The sequence below is a fragment of the Pantherophis guttatus genome, chromosome 16, assembly GCF_059756535.1.
Source record: "Pantherophis guttatus breed Tessera chromosome 16, ASM5975653v1, whole genome shotgun sequence".
NCBI lineage: Eukaryota > Metazoa > Chordata > Lepidosauria > Squamata > Colubridae > Pantherophis > Pantherophis guttatus.
In genome coordinates this window covers 19,248,234-19,264,859 of record NC_142078.1, presented here as the reverse complement: position 1 = coordinate 19,264,859, position 16,626 = coordinate 19,248,234, and the positions used below count along the sequence as shown (strand labels likewise).

The 16,626-nt window shown below is 44.8% G+C and overlaps 1 protein-coding gene across 1 annotated transcript; it reads left to right on the top strand.

Annotated features, from left to right (window-relative positions):
• Positions 1-4,572: 4,572 nt before the first annotated feature.
• On the top strand, positions 4,573-16,196 carry DOLPP1 (dolichyldiphosphatase 1). The gene is made up of 8 exons (XM_034436123.3): positions 4,573-5,071; positions 11,168-11,268; positions 11,969-12,053; positions 12,705-12,804; positions 13,233-13,331; positions 13,635-13,763; positions 14,596-14,685; positions 14,781-16,196. The coding sequence occupies exons 1-8, from the start codon at positions 4,996-4,998 to the stop codon at positions 14,815-14,817; spliced, it is 717 nt and encodes a 238-aa protein (XP_034292014.1). The 5' UTR covers positions 4,573-4,995; the 3' UTR covers positions 14,818-16,196.
• The last annotated feature ends 430 nt before the right edge of the window (positions 16,197-16,626 follow it).

The window sequence follows — 16,626 nt, the reverse complement described above, 5'->3', positions numbered from 1 at the left end:
GAAGGAAGGAAAGAGAAAGAGAAAGAAAAAGAAGGAAAGGTAGGTTGGATCTCACTGTGCCTTCTGAAAAAGATCAAATGTTCAGTAAAGTCTTACAAGAAATGTTTTGCTCTAAAACTTCCAATTTTATTCTCTGGCATCTTCATGGTCATATTCCAAAAACGGGGGATTTTCTCCACCAATCTGAACGCACCTTCTTCTCCCAGCAATGGGGGGAAATTGAATTCAAAATTGCCTGACTGTAGTTTTTGCAGAATTGAAATTCTGCAAATTCATCAATAAATATTTATTTACGAACTTGCAAAATTTCGATTCAGTTAAAAAAATACTTATTGATGAATTTCTCCATCAAACTGAAGGCACCTTCTTTTCCCAAAGATGGGGGAATTGAATACAAAACTCCCAGCTTCTTGATTGTAGATTTGGACGAATCGATGTTCTCAACTTGACCTTGTGGAGTTTGGTTGGCCAAGTATTCACTGACCCTTAATCAAGAGGTGTAGTTGATTGCATTAAAATAATCCTGAATGCAGTATTTGGAGGGTAGATTTGGGGAAGTTAAAAAAAAACAAACAGTCTATGGTTAGGGATGATGAGATGCAATTTTGAGATACTTAGGATAGTCCTGCTTTAAGTGGGTCAAGTGAAACCCCCAAGCTTCTTGTTTGTAGTCCCCCCTGGGTGAGAGGGCAAATGAAATTCCGCTGGATGAGAATGTTCCAAGTTGTAGATGCACTGAGATTTTTCAACAGGGTAGATTATGGTCTTAAAGCAGTGTTTCTCAACCTTGGCAACTTTTAAGATATATGGACTTTAGCTCCTAGAATCTCCCAACCAGCATACCTATATTGGTTGGGGAATTCTAGAAGCTGAAGTCCACACATCTTAAAAGTTGTCACAGTTGAGAAACACTGTCTTAGCTCATTACACTGGCTAAGGCGCTTTTAAATCTCCTTTTAACTGCTATTATTGAAGCAGTTGGGTTGACTTTCAAACAAATCAATGTTTTGAGGCTGAATTGTTGAGTTTTCCACACTCAACATGGGACGAAAGCGATTTTCTGTTTTGCATCCTGAGTGTTTTAATGGAACATATTTTAACTTCATTTCTTGCAACAGGTTCCAAAGGCAGCCTTTGAGATCGACGCGTAACAAATTCTAGTTTCGAATTGAGAAACTTTGAGTGTTGAATGTGAATGGCTGGAAACTAAATGTTTGTGTTAGGCTTTAGCTTCTCTTGACTTAAGTCTGGCTTTCTGTTGTTTGAGGAGACCTCGTTTCGAACTTATCTCACCCAAGAAAAAACTCCGATTTGCAAGGACAAATTCAAAAAGTACAGTTTGGTGACTGCCACAATTGTTTCCTTTTTTTTAAATTCTGAGGAGTAGTGAAGAGTTTTTGGAAGCATGAGAATGTATCAAGAATATAGATCAAGTGTCATAATCATTCCTCCCGGATTTATATTGGTTTTGAACCCTGCTCCGAAGTTAAATGTTTGCTCCGAGGTGCCCCTTGCATTCCTACCCATACGAGCCACAGATTAATGGTTTTAAGATCTGAGCTATCGACTTTTCATGCAACTTTTTGTGGTGCCTAATTTACCCGGAAGGAATTCCCAGAGTCCTCAGGTGGTTTGTTTGTTTTTTCCAGTTTTGGACCTGGGATGGCGGGGCAAGCTATTTGTGGACAAAGATGCTCATGCTAAATCTTGAGATCAGCACGAGCATGCTTGGGCCAGTTGCCGGATGAAAAACCAAGATGGAAATCAGCTGATCAGGTTGATCAGAATCTGCTTTGATCAAAGCTGGAAGATCAGCTTTGTGCAAGACAGAAGTCAGCTGATCAGGGCTGATTTTTTAAAAAAAATCTTGCTTCCATCAACCCTGGGTATTCGGTGGCGGCTTTTTGTACCCAAGTCGACTGGCTCTTTTTGCTCACTTGGTGTGACCAATTGACCTTGGCACTTTTTGAGTAGCCGATAAGAGTTCCCAACCGTCATGGCTAACTTTTCCTACAGATCTGGACATTTTTCAGCCTGGGAAAAGTTGATTTTCCTGCCTGCAAATCAAAAGGATGGTGGAGAGATTGTGATCCTTGGATATTGCTAAATCCTGAACATCATGTGTCCGTGGGATGTGGGGGGAGAGGAGGGGGGGGGGAAAAGAACAATATTCTGGGAATTATATAGTTCATCAAGATCTAAAGCAGTGTTTTTCTGCCTTGGTAACTTTAAGATGTATGGATTTCAAGCTTTGAAATGGAGAAATTCTGGGAGTTGAAATCCACACATCTTAAAGTTACCAAGGAACACCGATCTAATAAATCAGAAATGCCTTCCTTTTTTGTTAAAAGAAGAGAAAACTTTAATTTCGGAGAATATTACCTGGGAATGTGGAAGGAGTTGAATATAATTTTTGTGCCTCATTATTTTGGTTGCTTGGACTTTATTTCTCCCTCCCTTTCTGTGATTGACGCGTTTATGCTTCTCATTCCCTTTTGCAACTAAAACTTTTCTATCCTATTAGAACTTTTGGCACTGAAAAAAAAAATCAAATAAACATTTTCTTTATTGTTAAACTGGTCTGGAATGTTCTCCTTTTTCCTCCTCTTTCAATTTAGTCGAAGTGGTGGTGATTTTTTTTAAAGCTCTCTCCAGTTTTGCTTGTGCTCCTATCGAAACCCATCATCCACTAACCTACTGGAAGTGATTCCTTGCACTAGGACAGGGGTCAGCAACCTGCAGCTCTGGAGCCGCATGTGGCTCTTTCACCCCTCTGCTGCGGCTCCCTGTTACTCAAAATATGCGTCACAACCGCCAATGTGCGACATCTGCCAGCAAGCGATTTATTGAGCTTTTCTATTCCCTGGTAGGCCAACCATGGATAAATCCAAGAAAATAAATGTTTCAGAAGAAAACAAGTTTAATTCAACTACATTTGCTAGTTTTGTGGCCGCTCAAGAAATAGTCAGGCACGGGAAGGGTTTTGTCGCTCCCGGTGTTTTCTTTTCTGTGGGAAACGGGTCCAAATGGCTCTTTGAGTGTTTAAGGTTGCAGACCCCTGCACTAGGAGAATGTATGTAAGGCTTTTTGGTTTCGCGCCTTTCTGAGAAGAGAGCAAGAAAGGTTTTCATGTCACTAACACAAGGCTGGAGGAAGTTTAATTCTGGGTGTGACTCGTGACTTGGGGTTCAATTTAGCCCCAAAGGTGGTTGACTGGATCAGTTAACTCTTTTTGGAGAGTGGCATACACTTGAAAGTGAAAGTAAGGATGACTAACATAGGACAGCATCAATATGCAGATGGTCCTTGACTTACAACCACTTGTTTAGGGACTGTTTGAAGTTATAACGGCACTGAAAAAAAAAGACTTATGACTGTTTTTCACATTGAATGACTGCAAAATCAATAGGAAAAATCAGGTGACTATGGGGATGCTGTAACAATCATAAGTGTGAAAAACGGTTATCAGTCACTTTTTTCAGTGACATTGTAAGTTTAAATGGTCACTAAATGAACGGTTGTAAGTTGAAGACTAACAAACAACAATTGGCCGAATTCGTGCAAGCCACCCAAGCAGATCTCATTACAAACAATTTCTCTGTTTCATTTTATCTTCTGCACAGAGTCTCCGGACTGGTGGTGATGAAATTCTTACTCTGATTTTCTAGAGAGCCATCTCACGTTTCCCCATTTGTGTATTTACTGAATTAATTGACCTCTAGTTCAGCATTTTTTTTTTAAAAAAAAATATGGCACTAAATACTTCTGGCGACCGACCAACTTTTTCTCATTTCCGCCGGGGTCAATAATATAGCTAACGACCCAAGATAATTTGCTTTTATTGTTTCTGCATCTTGTTTTCTTCTGCTCCATTCTGGCTTGGCTTGCCTGCTAATTGTATTGACTGTCTCCGGGGAATGGATCTCGTGCAGATGGTGCCCGGAAGAGAGGAAGAAGAAACGGGAAAAATGAATTTTCTCTTGTTACGAATCCTTGAAGTCATCGTGCGGTGTGAACACACACAAAAAACCCTGTGTTTTACGAGAACGGAGGTTTCTCTAACCTACTCACTAAGCTGTTGTTTTGTGCGGGGTTATTGCAGAGCTTTGAAATATGACTAAAATCTCAACCGTCTGAATGTTTGTCTCATATCTGTACAATTTTCGTTTAATGAATTCACAGCAGATGGAGAAGACACTAAGGGTGGCAGAGGTTTTCTCGGGTTCAAATTGACGAAGAGGGTCAGAGAAGATACTTATTTTATTATTTATACATATATATGTGTGTGTGTGTGTGTGTGTGTGTGTGTATACCGCCTTTATTATTTTTACAAATAACGTGACGAACGTATCTAATATTTCTATTTTTGAGGAGTTTTTAAGTGGTTTTAAGTTGCAAAAGTTGGGAAGAGGACCAGCACTGTGGTTTGTAAAGTGGGCGTAGCAGTTTCTTGCAGCCAAGATAAACTATGGTTTATTCAACTATCTAGGGTTAAGACATGGCTAGAGCAGGCCATCATCTGGCCAAGATAGCCCTGAGTCACAATAGAGGCTGAGCCCGGCCCCACAATGCACCGCGCTCCCATTCAATCGCTCCTCAGCCCGCCATCCACTCCCGAAGATCTGATTGGTTCACAGCGGGAGCGCGCGAGGAGGGAGGAGAAGAGGCAGCGCGGGAGGGGCGGACCCACCGAGCCAACTTCTCAGTTGGCGAGGGGAGCCAGCCAATCTTCGACGGCCGCCCCGCCCCGCTTTTCCTCCCATTGGTTTTCAGATCTACCTGGGCCCGGCTACGGACCGGGCTTTATGATTGGCTGCTTGATTCCAAGGGAAGGACAGGCCGCGGGGGTGTGGTAGTATTCGAGGATTGGTTGGAGGCCTCACCTGGCGAACTTCCCGATTGGCCGAGCGGGCCACACTGGCACGCCCATTGGCCGCCCCGCCCCGTGTGTGCCGGCCGATTGGCTGTGGCCGCCCGGCCCGGTATCCGGGTAAGATGGCCGCAGTCGGAGAGTGCTCGGTCCCCGTTCCGTGGAATTCGGTGTCTCTCACTCACGTCGAGTACCCGGCAGGTAAAAAGCGCTCTTTCTATTTCGCGCGGGGCCTTTTAACTTCAGCCAGGCCTGAGGGGACGTGAGGCGGGAACTGCTAAATAGTGAGCCATTGATGAACGGTGGACGGGTGCGCATGCGTATTGGGGCGGCGACGCTGCTGCTAGCAGATAGGGAGCCGCTGGCTGCCGTAGTGCGCATGCGCGGTACCTCCTGGGCTTCGCCTTGATAGTACACAGCCTGGAAATTGGGGCGGGGGTGCCTTTCTTCCTCCCCCCCCCTTCCTCCATTGCAACCCGGGTTTTTTGCAAGCTTCCCTCTCCCCCTGTCTCTCAGTTGTGGGGGGTGGGCTTGCTTGGGCCAGGGCTGTGCCCCCCACCCCACCCCAGGAGTGCAAAACACCCAGTTTTGCACACTTTGCAATTTATGGTGCCAAAGGGTTGCATGGAGCCTGGCGCCCCAGCCAGGGATTGGCACGGTGGAGACCCCCCACCCCGCCCCCTCCTCCCTTTTGTCCTGGAAACAGCTTTGCAAGTTCCCAACCAAGGAGCGGCTGGCTTCTTTGCACTGCGACCCTTTATTTTAAACATGTTCGGTTTGAATTAGTTTTAAATGACGAATGGCTCCTTGGTGCTCTCCGAGCTTGCTTGCTTGCTCCTTTCAATCCTGAGCTGCAAATATTCTTGACTGGTAAATGATGGCTTCGGTGCTGTTTTTGGATTTCGATTGGGAGCTGCCCAGAGTTGGTTATTAGACGGACAGCTATATGAACATTTTAAATTTTTTAAACAAGCGTATCTCTCCCATTCCTCCAGGACTCAAAAGTTGGGTTCCCCTATTAACCTTCCTCCAACTTTTGTTTCCATGCCAACAACCACCCTGTGAAGTAACTTGGACCAAAAGAGCAGGGGTTTACCCACCCACCCTGGCCAAAAAATTGCCAGCCAGGGCTCAAGGCTGAGGATGGATTTGCACCCGAGGTTTTGCTGTCCTGGCCAAGCATCTTGACTATAATTCCCCAAACCCCTTTACTGTGTAATTGATGATGATCTGTTTCCTTTGCCAAACGTGCAACTGGCTTTGCACAATCCTCAAGCGAGTTTCCTAAAACCCAGCGACTTTGCTCACCTAACGTGCTGTGCCCTGGACAGTAAATTCTGAGCTGTCATGTCAGCCTACAAAGTGCTAAGAAATGGGTATTAAGTGCTAAGAAAGGTCAGATTTCTCAACCCAACCCAACCCCAAGTAACCAAACTGGCAAAGCTTGAAAATTACCCTGGTTTTGTCGCGTGTTTATTTAAGCCTGTTAAAGTGCAGATAGTAGAAACGACGCCAGATCCATTTGAATCCTTTTTTTTCAAGACACTTTGTAGAGTTTAGCTCAAGAGAATGGCCGAATCGACACAACACCCTGGACCACAAAGTACTGTAGCCTACTCAGCTTTCACTTCCATGTACCATTAGAATAGAATAGAATTTTTTATTGGCCAAGTGTGATTGGACACACAAGGAATTCGTCTTCGATGCATAAGCTCTCAGTGTACATAAAAAGAAAAAATAAAATACATTCATCAAGAATCATAAGATGCAACGCTTAATGATAGTCATAGGGTACAAATAAGCAATCGAATCGTATTAGGAAACAGCCAATATAAATCTTAAGGATACCAGCAACAAGGTTACAGTCATACTGTCATAAGTGGGAGGAGATGGGTAATGGGAACGATGAGAAGATTAATAGTAGTGCAGACTTAGGAAATAGTTTGACAGTGTTGAGGGAATTATTTGTTGAGCAGAGTGATGGCGTTCGGGAAAAACCTGTCCTTGTGTCTCGTTGTTCTGGTGTGCAGTGCTCTATAGCCTCGTTTTGAGGGTAGGAGTTGAAACAATTTATGTCCAGGATGCGAGGGATCTGTAAATATTTTCCCAGCCCTTTTTTTGCCTCGTGCAGTATACCCCAAAGATGTTTTTAATTAATATCCCAAAGATTTTTTTCAAAAAGGCAACTGGATTTTCTTGGTTTTTTCCCTTGAAAACATTTCGTTCCTTGGATGAGAGGCAAAATTTTTCAAGGAAAAAAACCAAAAAAAAAAAAAATGCAATTGCGTTTTGGAAAAACACCTTTGGGACAGCCGTGATCTGGATGATTGAGAATCTCCACAGATACTTGGAATCAAATCACTTGAGTGAACTGAGTAAACCAAGGTTCAGTTCACTGATAAAGTTATCAGTGTAAGCCAGGAGCTTCTTTCATGAATAGGTGGGAATTGACTTCTAAACTGTTGCCCAACCTGGCATATTTTACATAGATGGGATTAGTATTGGCATTCCTCTCATTGTACCCGCACACTCTCTTTCTGTTTGGAATTCCTGATGGTTTTAATGCCTTTCATTAATCTGTATTTGGTGTTGCAATGTTGGATTCAGGTTTGCTTCCGTTATCAGCTTCAGGCTTTATCTTATCAGTAGCAGAGCAAAGTCTGAAATCGGACCTGGGGTGCAGGGGGAGGGGGGTTTACAACACAGCCAGTCTTCTAGGTCTCCCCCCCCCCCCCCGATTTATCTTTAAGCTTGATTTGAGAGGAGGTCAGATTTTGAGCAAAGCGGCAGAAGGAGAGGTAGGGGGAACTCACATCTCCTGCGACCTGCTTTATATAACTGAAGTTTTGTTCCCTCAAGTAAATTAAACATATGTGTGTGTAGGTGTATGTACATTGTATATGTATATGTATGTATGTATGTTGTTGTTAGTGGTCCTTTCTTGTCTGTAGCAAGAAAGGACGTTAAATGGAGCAAAGCTCATTTAACAGCTGCCTCGCTTAGCAGCAGAAACTTTGGGCTCAATTGTGGTTGTAAGTTAAGGACTGCTTATAATCTGAGGCATAAACAGATCAGGTCGAACTGATCTGTTTTTGCATCTCGCCACCCGGGGCTACCACAATAGGAATCGCCTCTGAGGCAGCGCAGAGTGCATTTATTTCCTTCGGCCAGCTTCCCAAGTCACCCCCTCGAGTCGGGGAAGAAGGTTTTTGGTAACAGGGTGTGGTATTTCCGAGCAGGGCCTACGTTTTGGCATCCTTCGGCTTTTTTTTCCTTTCTAGGCACTTAGTCCTGCGGACGATAGGCAGATTGTAGCAATAAAGCACATTTATTATTTATCTCCTCTGATATTTAGCTGCCTCCTCTCCTGTTTCCTGAATGATGCTGGGTTACTTAATGCCTGCAAGCTGCGTAGAGTCACTGGTTCTGTGTGTGTGTTTGCGTTTGTCTCAAGTAACATTAGTTGCTCTCCTCCTTTTGAGCTGGAGGTAGAGATGGAGTTTTGGAGTGCCTCCCAGGTAGGACCCAGTTAGTTGCCAAGTCGTGTCCGACCCATCGCGACCCCATGGACCACGTTCCTCCAGGCCTTCCTGTCCTCTACCATCCTCTGGAGTCCACGGAAGCTCACGCCGACTGCTTCAGGGACTCCATCCAGCCACCTCGTTCTCTGCCGTCCCCTTCTTCTTTTTCCCCTCCATCGTTCCCAGCATTAGGCTCTTCTCCAGGGAGTCCTTCCTTCTCATTAGGTGGCCCAAGTATTTGAGTTTCCTCTTCAGGATCTGGCCTTCTCAAGAGCAGTCAGGGTTGATCTCCTCTAGGACTGACCGGTTGGATGGCCTTGCAGTCCAAGGGATTCGCAGGAGTCTTCTCCAGCACCAGAGTTCAAAGGCCTCCATTCTTTGGCCTTCTCAGCCTTCCTTATGGTCCAACTTTCCCAGCCATCCATTGCAACTGAGAAAACCGTAGCCTTGACTATACATACTTTGGTTGGCAGGGTGATGTCTCTGCTTTTTAGTATAGACCCTGTCTAGCTTAGTAAATTTGTTCCTGGTGCTCTCTGAGCTTGGTTGTTTTTGTGTAGACGTTTCATTACCCAACCAGGTAACTTCATCAGTGCTAGAAGAGAGTGGATTTGTGGAGAGGAGGAGGAGTATTGGTGCTGTCTGAGCCTGGCCATTTTCTTGCAGACATTTAATTACCCAACTAGGTTACATCATCATCCTTGGGATGCGGGCAAAACGGTGCCCCTCCAATCCACAGAAAACAACCTCTCTCTATGGAACCCAGTGTCCCATAGTTTGGGGTCCACTGATGTAGCTTACCTTTCAGGGTGCCTTAGCTGGATGCTCCACTGAGTAGATGGAAACGCACTCATTCCTCAGGCCAGCTGTTGCAAGCAGTTTTGTTTCGAGGGTGAAAACAGACAAGTCAGACCGTCTGTTCCTGCTCATCTGCTGAAAGCTCGCTTGCCAGATTGAGGAGCGGCTGGCTATTCAGGAGCACTTCATGACTTTGGCATGGAACAAATATATATATTTATATATATATATATATATATATATATCTCCAAATCTTAAGTTCCACTTTCTCCTTTTGCTAGTTTGCTGCAAAGGCTCCCTGCAGCGGCCGGATAAATTCAGCTGCCAACTTAAAGGGAGCCTCCCTGTGACTGATTTACTCCTAAGGGCTGCATCGTAATTAATTTTCTAGAATTAAAAGCTAAGTGGGCTGTAGTTCACCAGGAAGGCTGGGCCGAAGGCTTCGTAAATCACTCCAAAGCATTCTTTATTTCATCCCATTTTTCCGAAGTCCAGTTTGCGATAGGTAAATACTCTGCAGTCCATAGTATAAAGCCACGAATCTTTATTTAATTTTAATTAAATAAAGCCACAAATTTATTTAATTTTAATTGATTAACATTTATTTTAATTTTAAAGGAAGGGACAAAAAAGGTTTTTTTGTTGCAAAAAAGGTTGTTTAGTGACCGTACAAAGTTACGGTGGCCCTGGGAAAAGTGACTTGTGACCACTTCTCACACCTACGGCCGTTTCGGCATCCCCAGAGCCACATGATCAAAATTCAGGACTCATATTTATGACTCAGTGTCCCGGGGAAGTCACGTGATCCTATTTTGTGACCTTCCTGACAAGCAAACGGGGAAACCAGATTCACTTAACAAGCATGGCAGGGAAATGGGGCCAAACTCACTTAGCAAATGTCTCATTTAACGACAGAAGTTTGGGGCTTAAACGGTCCAACGTCTCTTGTTCAGCGCTGTTGTAGCTTGGAAAAGTCCTTAAATGGATGGGTTGCAAGTCGAGGATTGCCTGTACTGCCACTGAACTGGCCATCTGAAAAGACTTTCTCACGGCTGAAGCATCTGCCACAACAAGCTGCCATCCGAGAGGAAACGGTGGCCGGGTGGCTGGGAGAAGGATGTGGTTTGGTTTCCATTCATTTGACGCGCTTCATGTATTAAGGAAAAGCTGCTGTGGCAAACCTCACTTTTTAATCTGGTTTTAGGCGGAAGCTGCGTTTTGTCTCTCTTTTAAATCTTCCATTGCATAAAGGAAAGTTGCTATTATTAACATGTTTTTTTATCTGTGCATCGGTTTGAGTGACACAGTTGAAGCAAAAGTGATCTTCAAAACTTGGTACCTAATCGGAGAAGGGATGGGTGGGAATCTTAAACTCTTGCCTTCCTATTGGGTTTTTTCCACAGAGAATGTGAGCACAGGTAGTTCTCGATTTACAACTATTCATTTAGAGACCGCTTAACGTTAACAGCGGTGCTGAAAAATGCAACTTATGTCATTTAGCAGCAGAAATTCAGTGTGGAAGAGGGGGGGGGGTTTGTGGAGAGGAGGGCTGTGGGGCCCTTGGTGCTCTCTGAGCTTAGTTGTTTTCTTGCAGTACATTTCATGACCCATCATCCATGCTGGAAGATAGCACTGGTTAGAAGTTAGCTCCCTTGTAGCACTGAGGATGTTACCTAGTTGGGTCATGAAACGTCTCCAAGGAAACCACCAAGGTTAGAAAGTGCCAAGGACTTCACACTCCTCCCCCTCAACCCTACTCTCTTCTAGCCCTGATGAGGTTGCCTAGTTGGGTAGTGAGATGTCTGCAAGAAAACCACGAAGCCCAGAGAGCACCAAGGACTCCACAGTTCAACCCTGAGCTACAAATATTCTCTTCTATAGATCCACGAGTCTCGGAAAAGTTTTGCAGCTCAGCAGCCCCTTCCAGAGGGATGCAAATTCTTTCCCCCACACGTTGATCTCTCTGTCCCCCTCCTAGGTGACTTCACCGGCCGTCTCCTCGCCTACCTTAGCCTGAGTCCCATCTTCATCATCGTGGGCTTCGTCACCCTCATCGTCTTCAAGAGAGAGCTACACACGGTAAGGCACCTTGGCCGGGTTTCTCTCAAGATCTACAGCACGATTCCCCAAAGTCCCAGGAAGCAACAAGCCTATTAAGAGGGGTGGATATGATTATATACACAACAGCAACAGTCACAGTTGCCAGTTCCTTAGCTGCTGCTGGCCTTCATCCACATTACGTTCTTCCAAAGAACTGAGAACTGTTATAATCTGCAGGTAGTCCTTGATTTACGACCATAATTGAGCCCAAAATTTCTGTTTCTCAGCGAGACAGCTGTTAAGTGAAATTTGCCTCGTTTTACGTGGTTTCTTGCCATGGTTGTTAAGGAAATCTGGCTTCCCCATTGACTTGGCTTGTCCAATGGTTGCAAAAGGGGACACTGCGACCGTCGTAAATGTGAACCAGTTGCCGAGCGTCTGAATTATGATCAGGTGACCATGGGGATGCTTGCAAAGGTCGTAAGTGTGAAAAACGGTCATAAGTCACTTTTTTCAGTGCTGCTGTGACTTCGAACATTGTAACGTCAAACTTAATGAACCATTATAAGTCAAGGACTACCTGTAGTCAGTTGTGCAATCTTCACCCCCCGATCCCAACCTTCAGTAGAATCTCATTTCTATTTATGGACTGAATTCGGCCAATCAACGATGCATTTGAATGACAAGGGCTCTCTTGCATACGGTTACTCTGGTTTTAAATCTCTCTTCTCTTTTGCAGATCTCTTTCCTAGGTGGGCTATGTTTCAACGAAGGTGTAAATTGGTTAATCAAGAACATTGTCCAGGAACAGAGGCCTTGCCCAGGTAAGAGTACCAATCACACACTCATACAAAAAATGCAATAATAATAATAATAATAATAATAATAATAATAATAATAATAATAATAATAATAATAATAATATAATAATGCTGAGACTCTGGAAAGAGTGCAGAGAAGAGCAGCAAAGACGATTAGGGGGATAGAACATGTGAAAAATGATTGCAAGAACTGGGTATGTCTAGTTTAATGAAAGGAAGGACTAGAGGAGACATGATGGCATCTTCCAATATTTGAGGGGCTGCCACCAAGAAGAGGGAGTCAATTTATTCTCCAAGGCACCTGAAGGCAATGGGTGGAAATTAATCAAGGAGAGAGACAACCTGGAATTAAGGAGGAATTTCCTGACAGGGAGAACAATTAATCAGTGGAACAAATGGCCTCCAGAAGTTATGGGTGCTCCATCACTGGAGGTTTTTAAAGAAGAGATTGGACAACCATTTGTCCAAAGGATCTCCTGCTTGAGCAGGGGGTTGGACTAGAAGACCTCCAAAGTCCCTCCCAGCCCTAGGAGTCTATACAATATGGTGTCTGCTAGAAGCCACAACGATGTCAAACTGAGAGCGGATGTGGTGGGACATCACACAAAGTCTGTACTGTTTGCTAACCTCCGTGTTTTCTTTTGGTCTCCGCAGAAGCCCATCCGTCTGTCTACTCGAAGTATGCGATGCCTTCCAGCCATTCCCAATTTATATGGTTTTTCTCTGTGTATTCGTTCCTCTTCCTTTATTTAAGGTGAGTAGAGTTTGGTCAATCCCGGGAGTAGAAAGATTTTTTTAGAGTAGAATAGAGTAGAATAGAATAAGGAATAGAACAGAACAGAACAGAACAGAACAACAAGACGCATTAGAGCTTATTTTCTAGTTAGGTCTTATTTTCGGGGAAATACGGTACTAAATGCATCCATCTGGCTGACAATCTTAACTGGGGCTTATTTTTGGGGGGTAGGGCTTACATTACGAGCATCCTGAAAAATCATGCTAGGACTTACTTTCCGGTTGGGTCTTATTTTTGGGGAAACAGGGTAGTCCTCGACTGACAATCAGTTCGTTTAGTGATCTGCAGACTTTAACTCCCAGAATTCCCCAGCCAGCTTTGGGCTTCCACTTCTCAGAAGTAAGATGTTGGTTTCCTGATCGAGAGGCTTGTTTAATCTCTCCTAGGATGCACCAAACCAACAATGCCAGGTTCCTGGACTTGCTGTGGAGACACGTGTTGTCCGTCTGCCTTTTAACCTTGGCCTGTCTAGTCTCATACAGCAGGTATGTTGTGTGTGTTGTGATGCTGCTTTCCTGTCCCCAGATGGCTGTGAGTCACAGTCTATCACAACCTTGAAAACTTTTTAAAGATGTGTGGACTTCAACTCCCAGAATTCCCCCCCAGCCAGCAATGAAGGCCACACAATCTTAAAGTTGCCGAGGTTCGAAAAGCTGCTCTTTATAGCGAGTTTAGGGGGAAAAAGGAGTAGGAACATTGGCGAAAACTTGCATCTTTTCGGAGATAAAAGAGCTAAATGGCACCCTCGCTTCCTTCCTTCTCAATAACCTTTTTATTTTTCTCGGTAGGGTTTACTTACTGTATCACACCTGGAGCCAAGTTGTCTACGGAGGTTTTGTAGGAAGCTTCATGGCTGCCCTTTGGTTTCTCTTCACGCAGGAAATCCTAACGCCATTGTTCCCGAGGATAGCTGCATGGTAAGTCTACCTTTCCCTGCTCTGTAGTCCTTCTAAACTTAAAAAAAAAAAAAAGCTATCTCTTTGTAGATAGTGGGGATGTGCAAAGTGCTTTGACTCAGGAATGGGGCATCCCAGAGAGTGGTGGAATATTCCAGAACATTTTTGTTCTGCCTGAATCATGCCAAACCACCTCCTGGATCATGTCATTCCCACTTCGGCATTTTCCAGAGAGAATCCTTCAAAGGGGAGGCAATTTGAAGGTGGTATTATCAGAAATCTGGCCCCAAAGCAGATCTCTTTTGTCTGGAATACCGTATGTCTGGAATTTGCTGAAATCAGAGGATTTGTTTTCAGAAAGTACCCATACAGGTAGTTCTTGACTTAACAACCATTCATTTAGTGACTCATGTTACAGTGGCACTGAAAAAAAAGGCAATTTAGGGTCATTTTTCACAATGTTGCAGCGTCCCCCATAGTTGTGAGATCAGGATTTGGGCACTCGGCAACCGCTGTGTACTTATGACAGTTGTGGCCTCCCGGGCTCATGGGAAAAACATCTGTAACTTTCCCACCCGGCTTCCGACGAGTAAAGTCGGTTGCAAAATAGAGCAATTCCTTGAATCTGATTTTGATGCGACATTTTCTTTCGAGCTCTCGAATGAGAAGGCTTGCTGACACAACTTTTGTGTTTGTCACCATAAAGCTGTTGTACGTTCAAGCATGAATCCCAGCCCTAGTGCTGATTCAGCGGAAGAAGTTAAAAAGATTTGGTTGTATTTTGGCTAACTTTACTTCCCTGTCTTTCTACCTTCCTTCCTTCCCCGTCCTACCTTTCCTTTCCTTTTTAAAGGCCCTTATCCGAGTTTTTCCTAATCCGAGACACCAGCCTCATCCCCAACATCTTATGGTTCGAATACGCCGTCAGCAGAGCAGAAGCCAGGTAAGCCACCGTTCTCCCTGCGAGGTAGTCACGGTTGGCTTTTCGCGGATAGAAACTTTCACCTCTGACTCTCGCCCCCTTTCCTCTCTTCGAAGGAACCGACAGCGTAAACTGGGCACCAAACTGCAATGAGCGCCAAAGTCTCCGGTATCGGACTATGCAGTTCTGTATCCCGGCAGGCTGGAACGGAGACACCTGCCCAGATCTTTTTGAGGACGTAGCAAGGCGGCTTTTATGAGACGGATCGACGTGATCGGGCAGGGACCAACCACCGAAGACCCCAGAGGCCTTTTCCAACACGCTGGATCAATCCTGCTGCATGCCGAGTCCACCCACGAAGCAGAAAACCATTTATATATCGCAGGCGCACAGCGTTAAGACCGGATGCTACCCCGGGATGCACCGGGAAGCAATTTTTTGGGGGGGGAAGGGGGCACAAGCACCGCTAAATTGGATGGGGAGAGGGGAGAAGGCGAGGCAGGCCGTTGGCATAGTCCATCCACTTCAGCCAAGCTTGCATTCAGGCACCGGTCGGTCGGTCGGTCGGTTGTACCTGTGAATATTTTAAGTTGGGGCCGGGAGGGACCACGTACGCCTTGGGGGGACACGCCCGATATAGCTCTGTGACTTTTCTATTGAATTTCTTTCTTCTTTTTTTTTAAACAAAAGAACAGAAAAGGAAAAAAAAGCAATTTGCAGCATGCAATCCACGCACTATTTATATAATCATGGGTTGTTCAGTTAGGCGAAGGGGAACAGCAGGGACCGTGTTGAGCCTGCTTTTCGGGGGGTGGAGGGCGGGGGGGAAACGGCCAGCTCACTGCCACTGAAAGAGAGTCGGGGGCAAAATTAATCAAGATTAGAGAGCAGGGAGGTGGAGGGGGATTCTGCATTTTGTTTAAGCCAGGGTTGTCCAACCTTGATGACTTTTTAAGACTTGTGGACTTCAACTCCCAGAATTCCCCAGCCGGCTTGGCTTTGCCAGGCTGGGGAATTCTGGCAGTTGAAGTCCACAAGTCTTAAAAAGTCGCCAAAGTTGGACCTCTTGGCTTAAGCAGTCTGCAGGTTGCTTTGAATACAAGTGCTTTTCCTACACTCTTTACTAAAGTTACCCGACAACCTTAATTAAAGGATTTGCATGTGCTGATCAATACAGCAGCAAAAAAATTATCCACCATGCTTTTTTTTTTTTTTTAAATCACATCCTGGTACTGAGATTATGTAACCGAATTTGTGGCTCTTTCTGAGTGCCAAGGGGATGGATTCCCCCCTGTGATTGGAACTCCTTTCCTTCCCTTTCTTTCCACGCCCCGATCCAGAGTTCATCCCCAAATCAGCTTTGCTGGTTTTTAAGGAAGGCCCACAAATGGAAACCTCCCCGCGTTCGGTGGCGAGCGATGGGGCTTGTAGTTCAAGGGAATTAGAAGGCATGGGGGGGGGCTCGTTTATAAAGGATTCCCTCTGCCACCCCTTCAAAACTTTTAAATAATAAACGTGTTTTTATGGTCGCGTTCCGTCTGGAAAAGTCTGCTTCCTCCCGCTAACGAGACACGATGGACACGTTTACAAGCCTTGATTGGGGAGATCACATCGTGGGCTGTTCCAAACCAGGAGGGGCATCTCAGCTACGTTAACCACAAATGGCCAGAGTTGATGAAGGGTTAGGCTCCCCTTGAGGTGGCTGCATCTGAGATGCAAACATTTAGAATAGAATAACAGTTGGAAGGGACCTTGGAGGTCTTCTAGTCCAACCCTTTGCTCAGGGAGGAGAACCCTTTACCATTTCAGACAAATAGTTGTCCAATCTCTTCTTTAAAACTAGTTTTGGAGCATTCACAACTTCTGGTGGCAAGAAGTTCCACTGACTAATTATTGTCACTGTCAGGAAATTTCTCCTTAGTTCTAGGTTGCTTCTCTCCTTGATGAATTTCCATCCACTTA

Coding starts and splice junctions, on each gene's coding strand:
- DOLPP1 (XM_034436123.3), top strand. CDS start 4,996: ATGGCCGCAGTCGGAGAGTGCTCGGTCCCCGTTCCGTGGAATTCGGTG. Junction 11,269..11,968: donor TCAAGAGAGAGCTACACACG/GTAAGGCACCTT, acceptor TCTCTTTTGCAG/ATCTCTTTCCTAGGTGGGCT. Junction 13,764..14,595: donor TTCCCGAGGATAGCTGCATG/GTAAGTCTACCT, acceptor TCCTTTTTAAAG/GCCCTTATCCGAGTTTTTCC.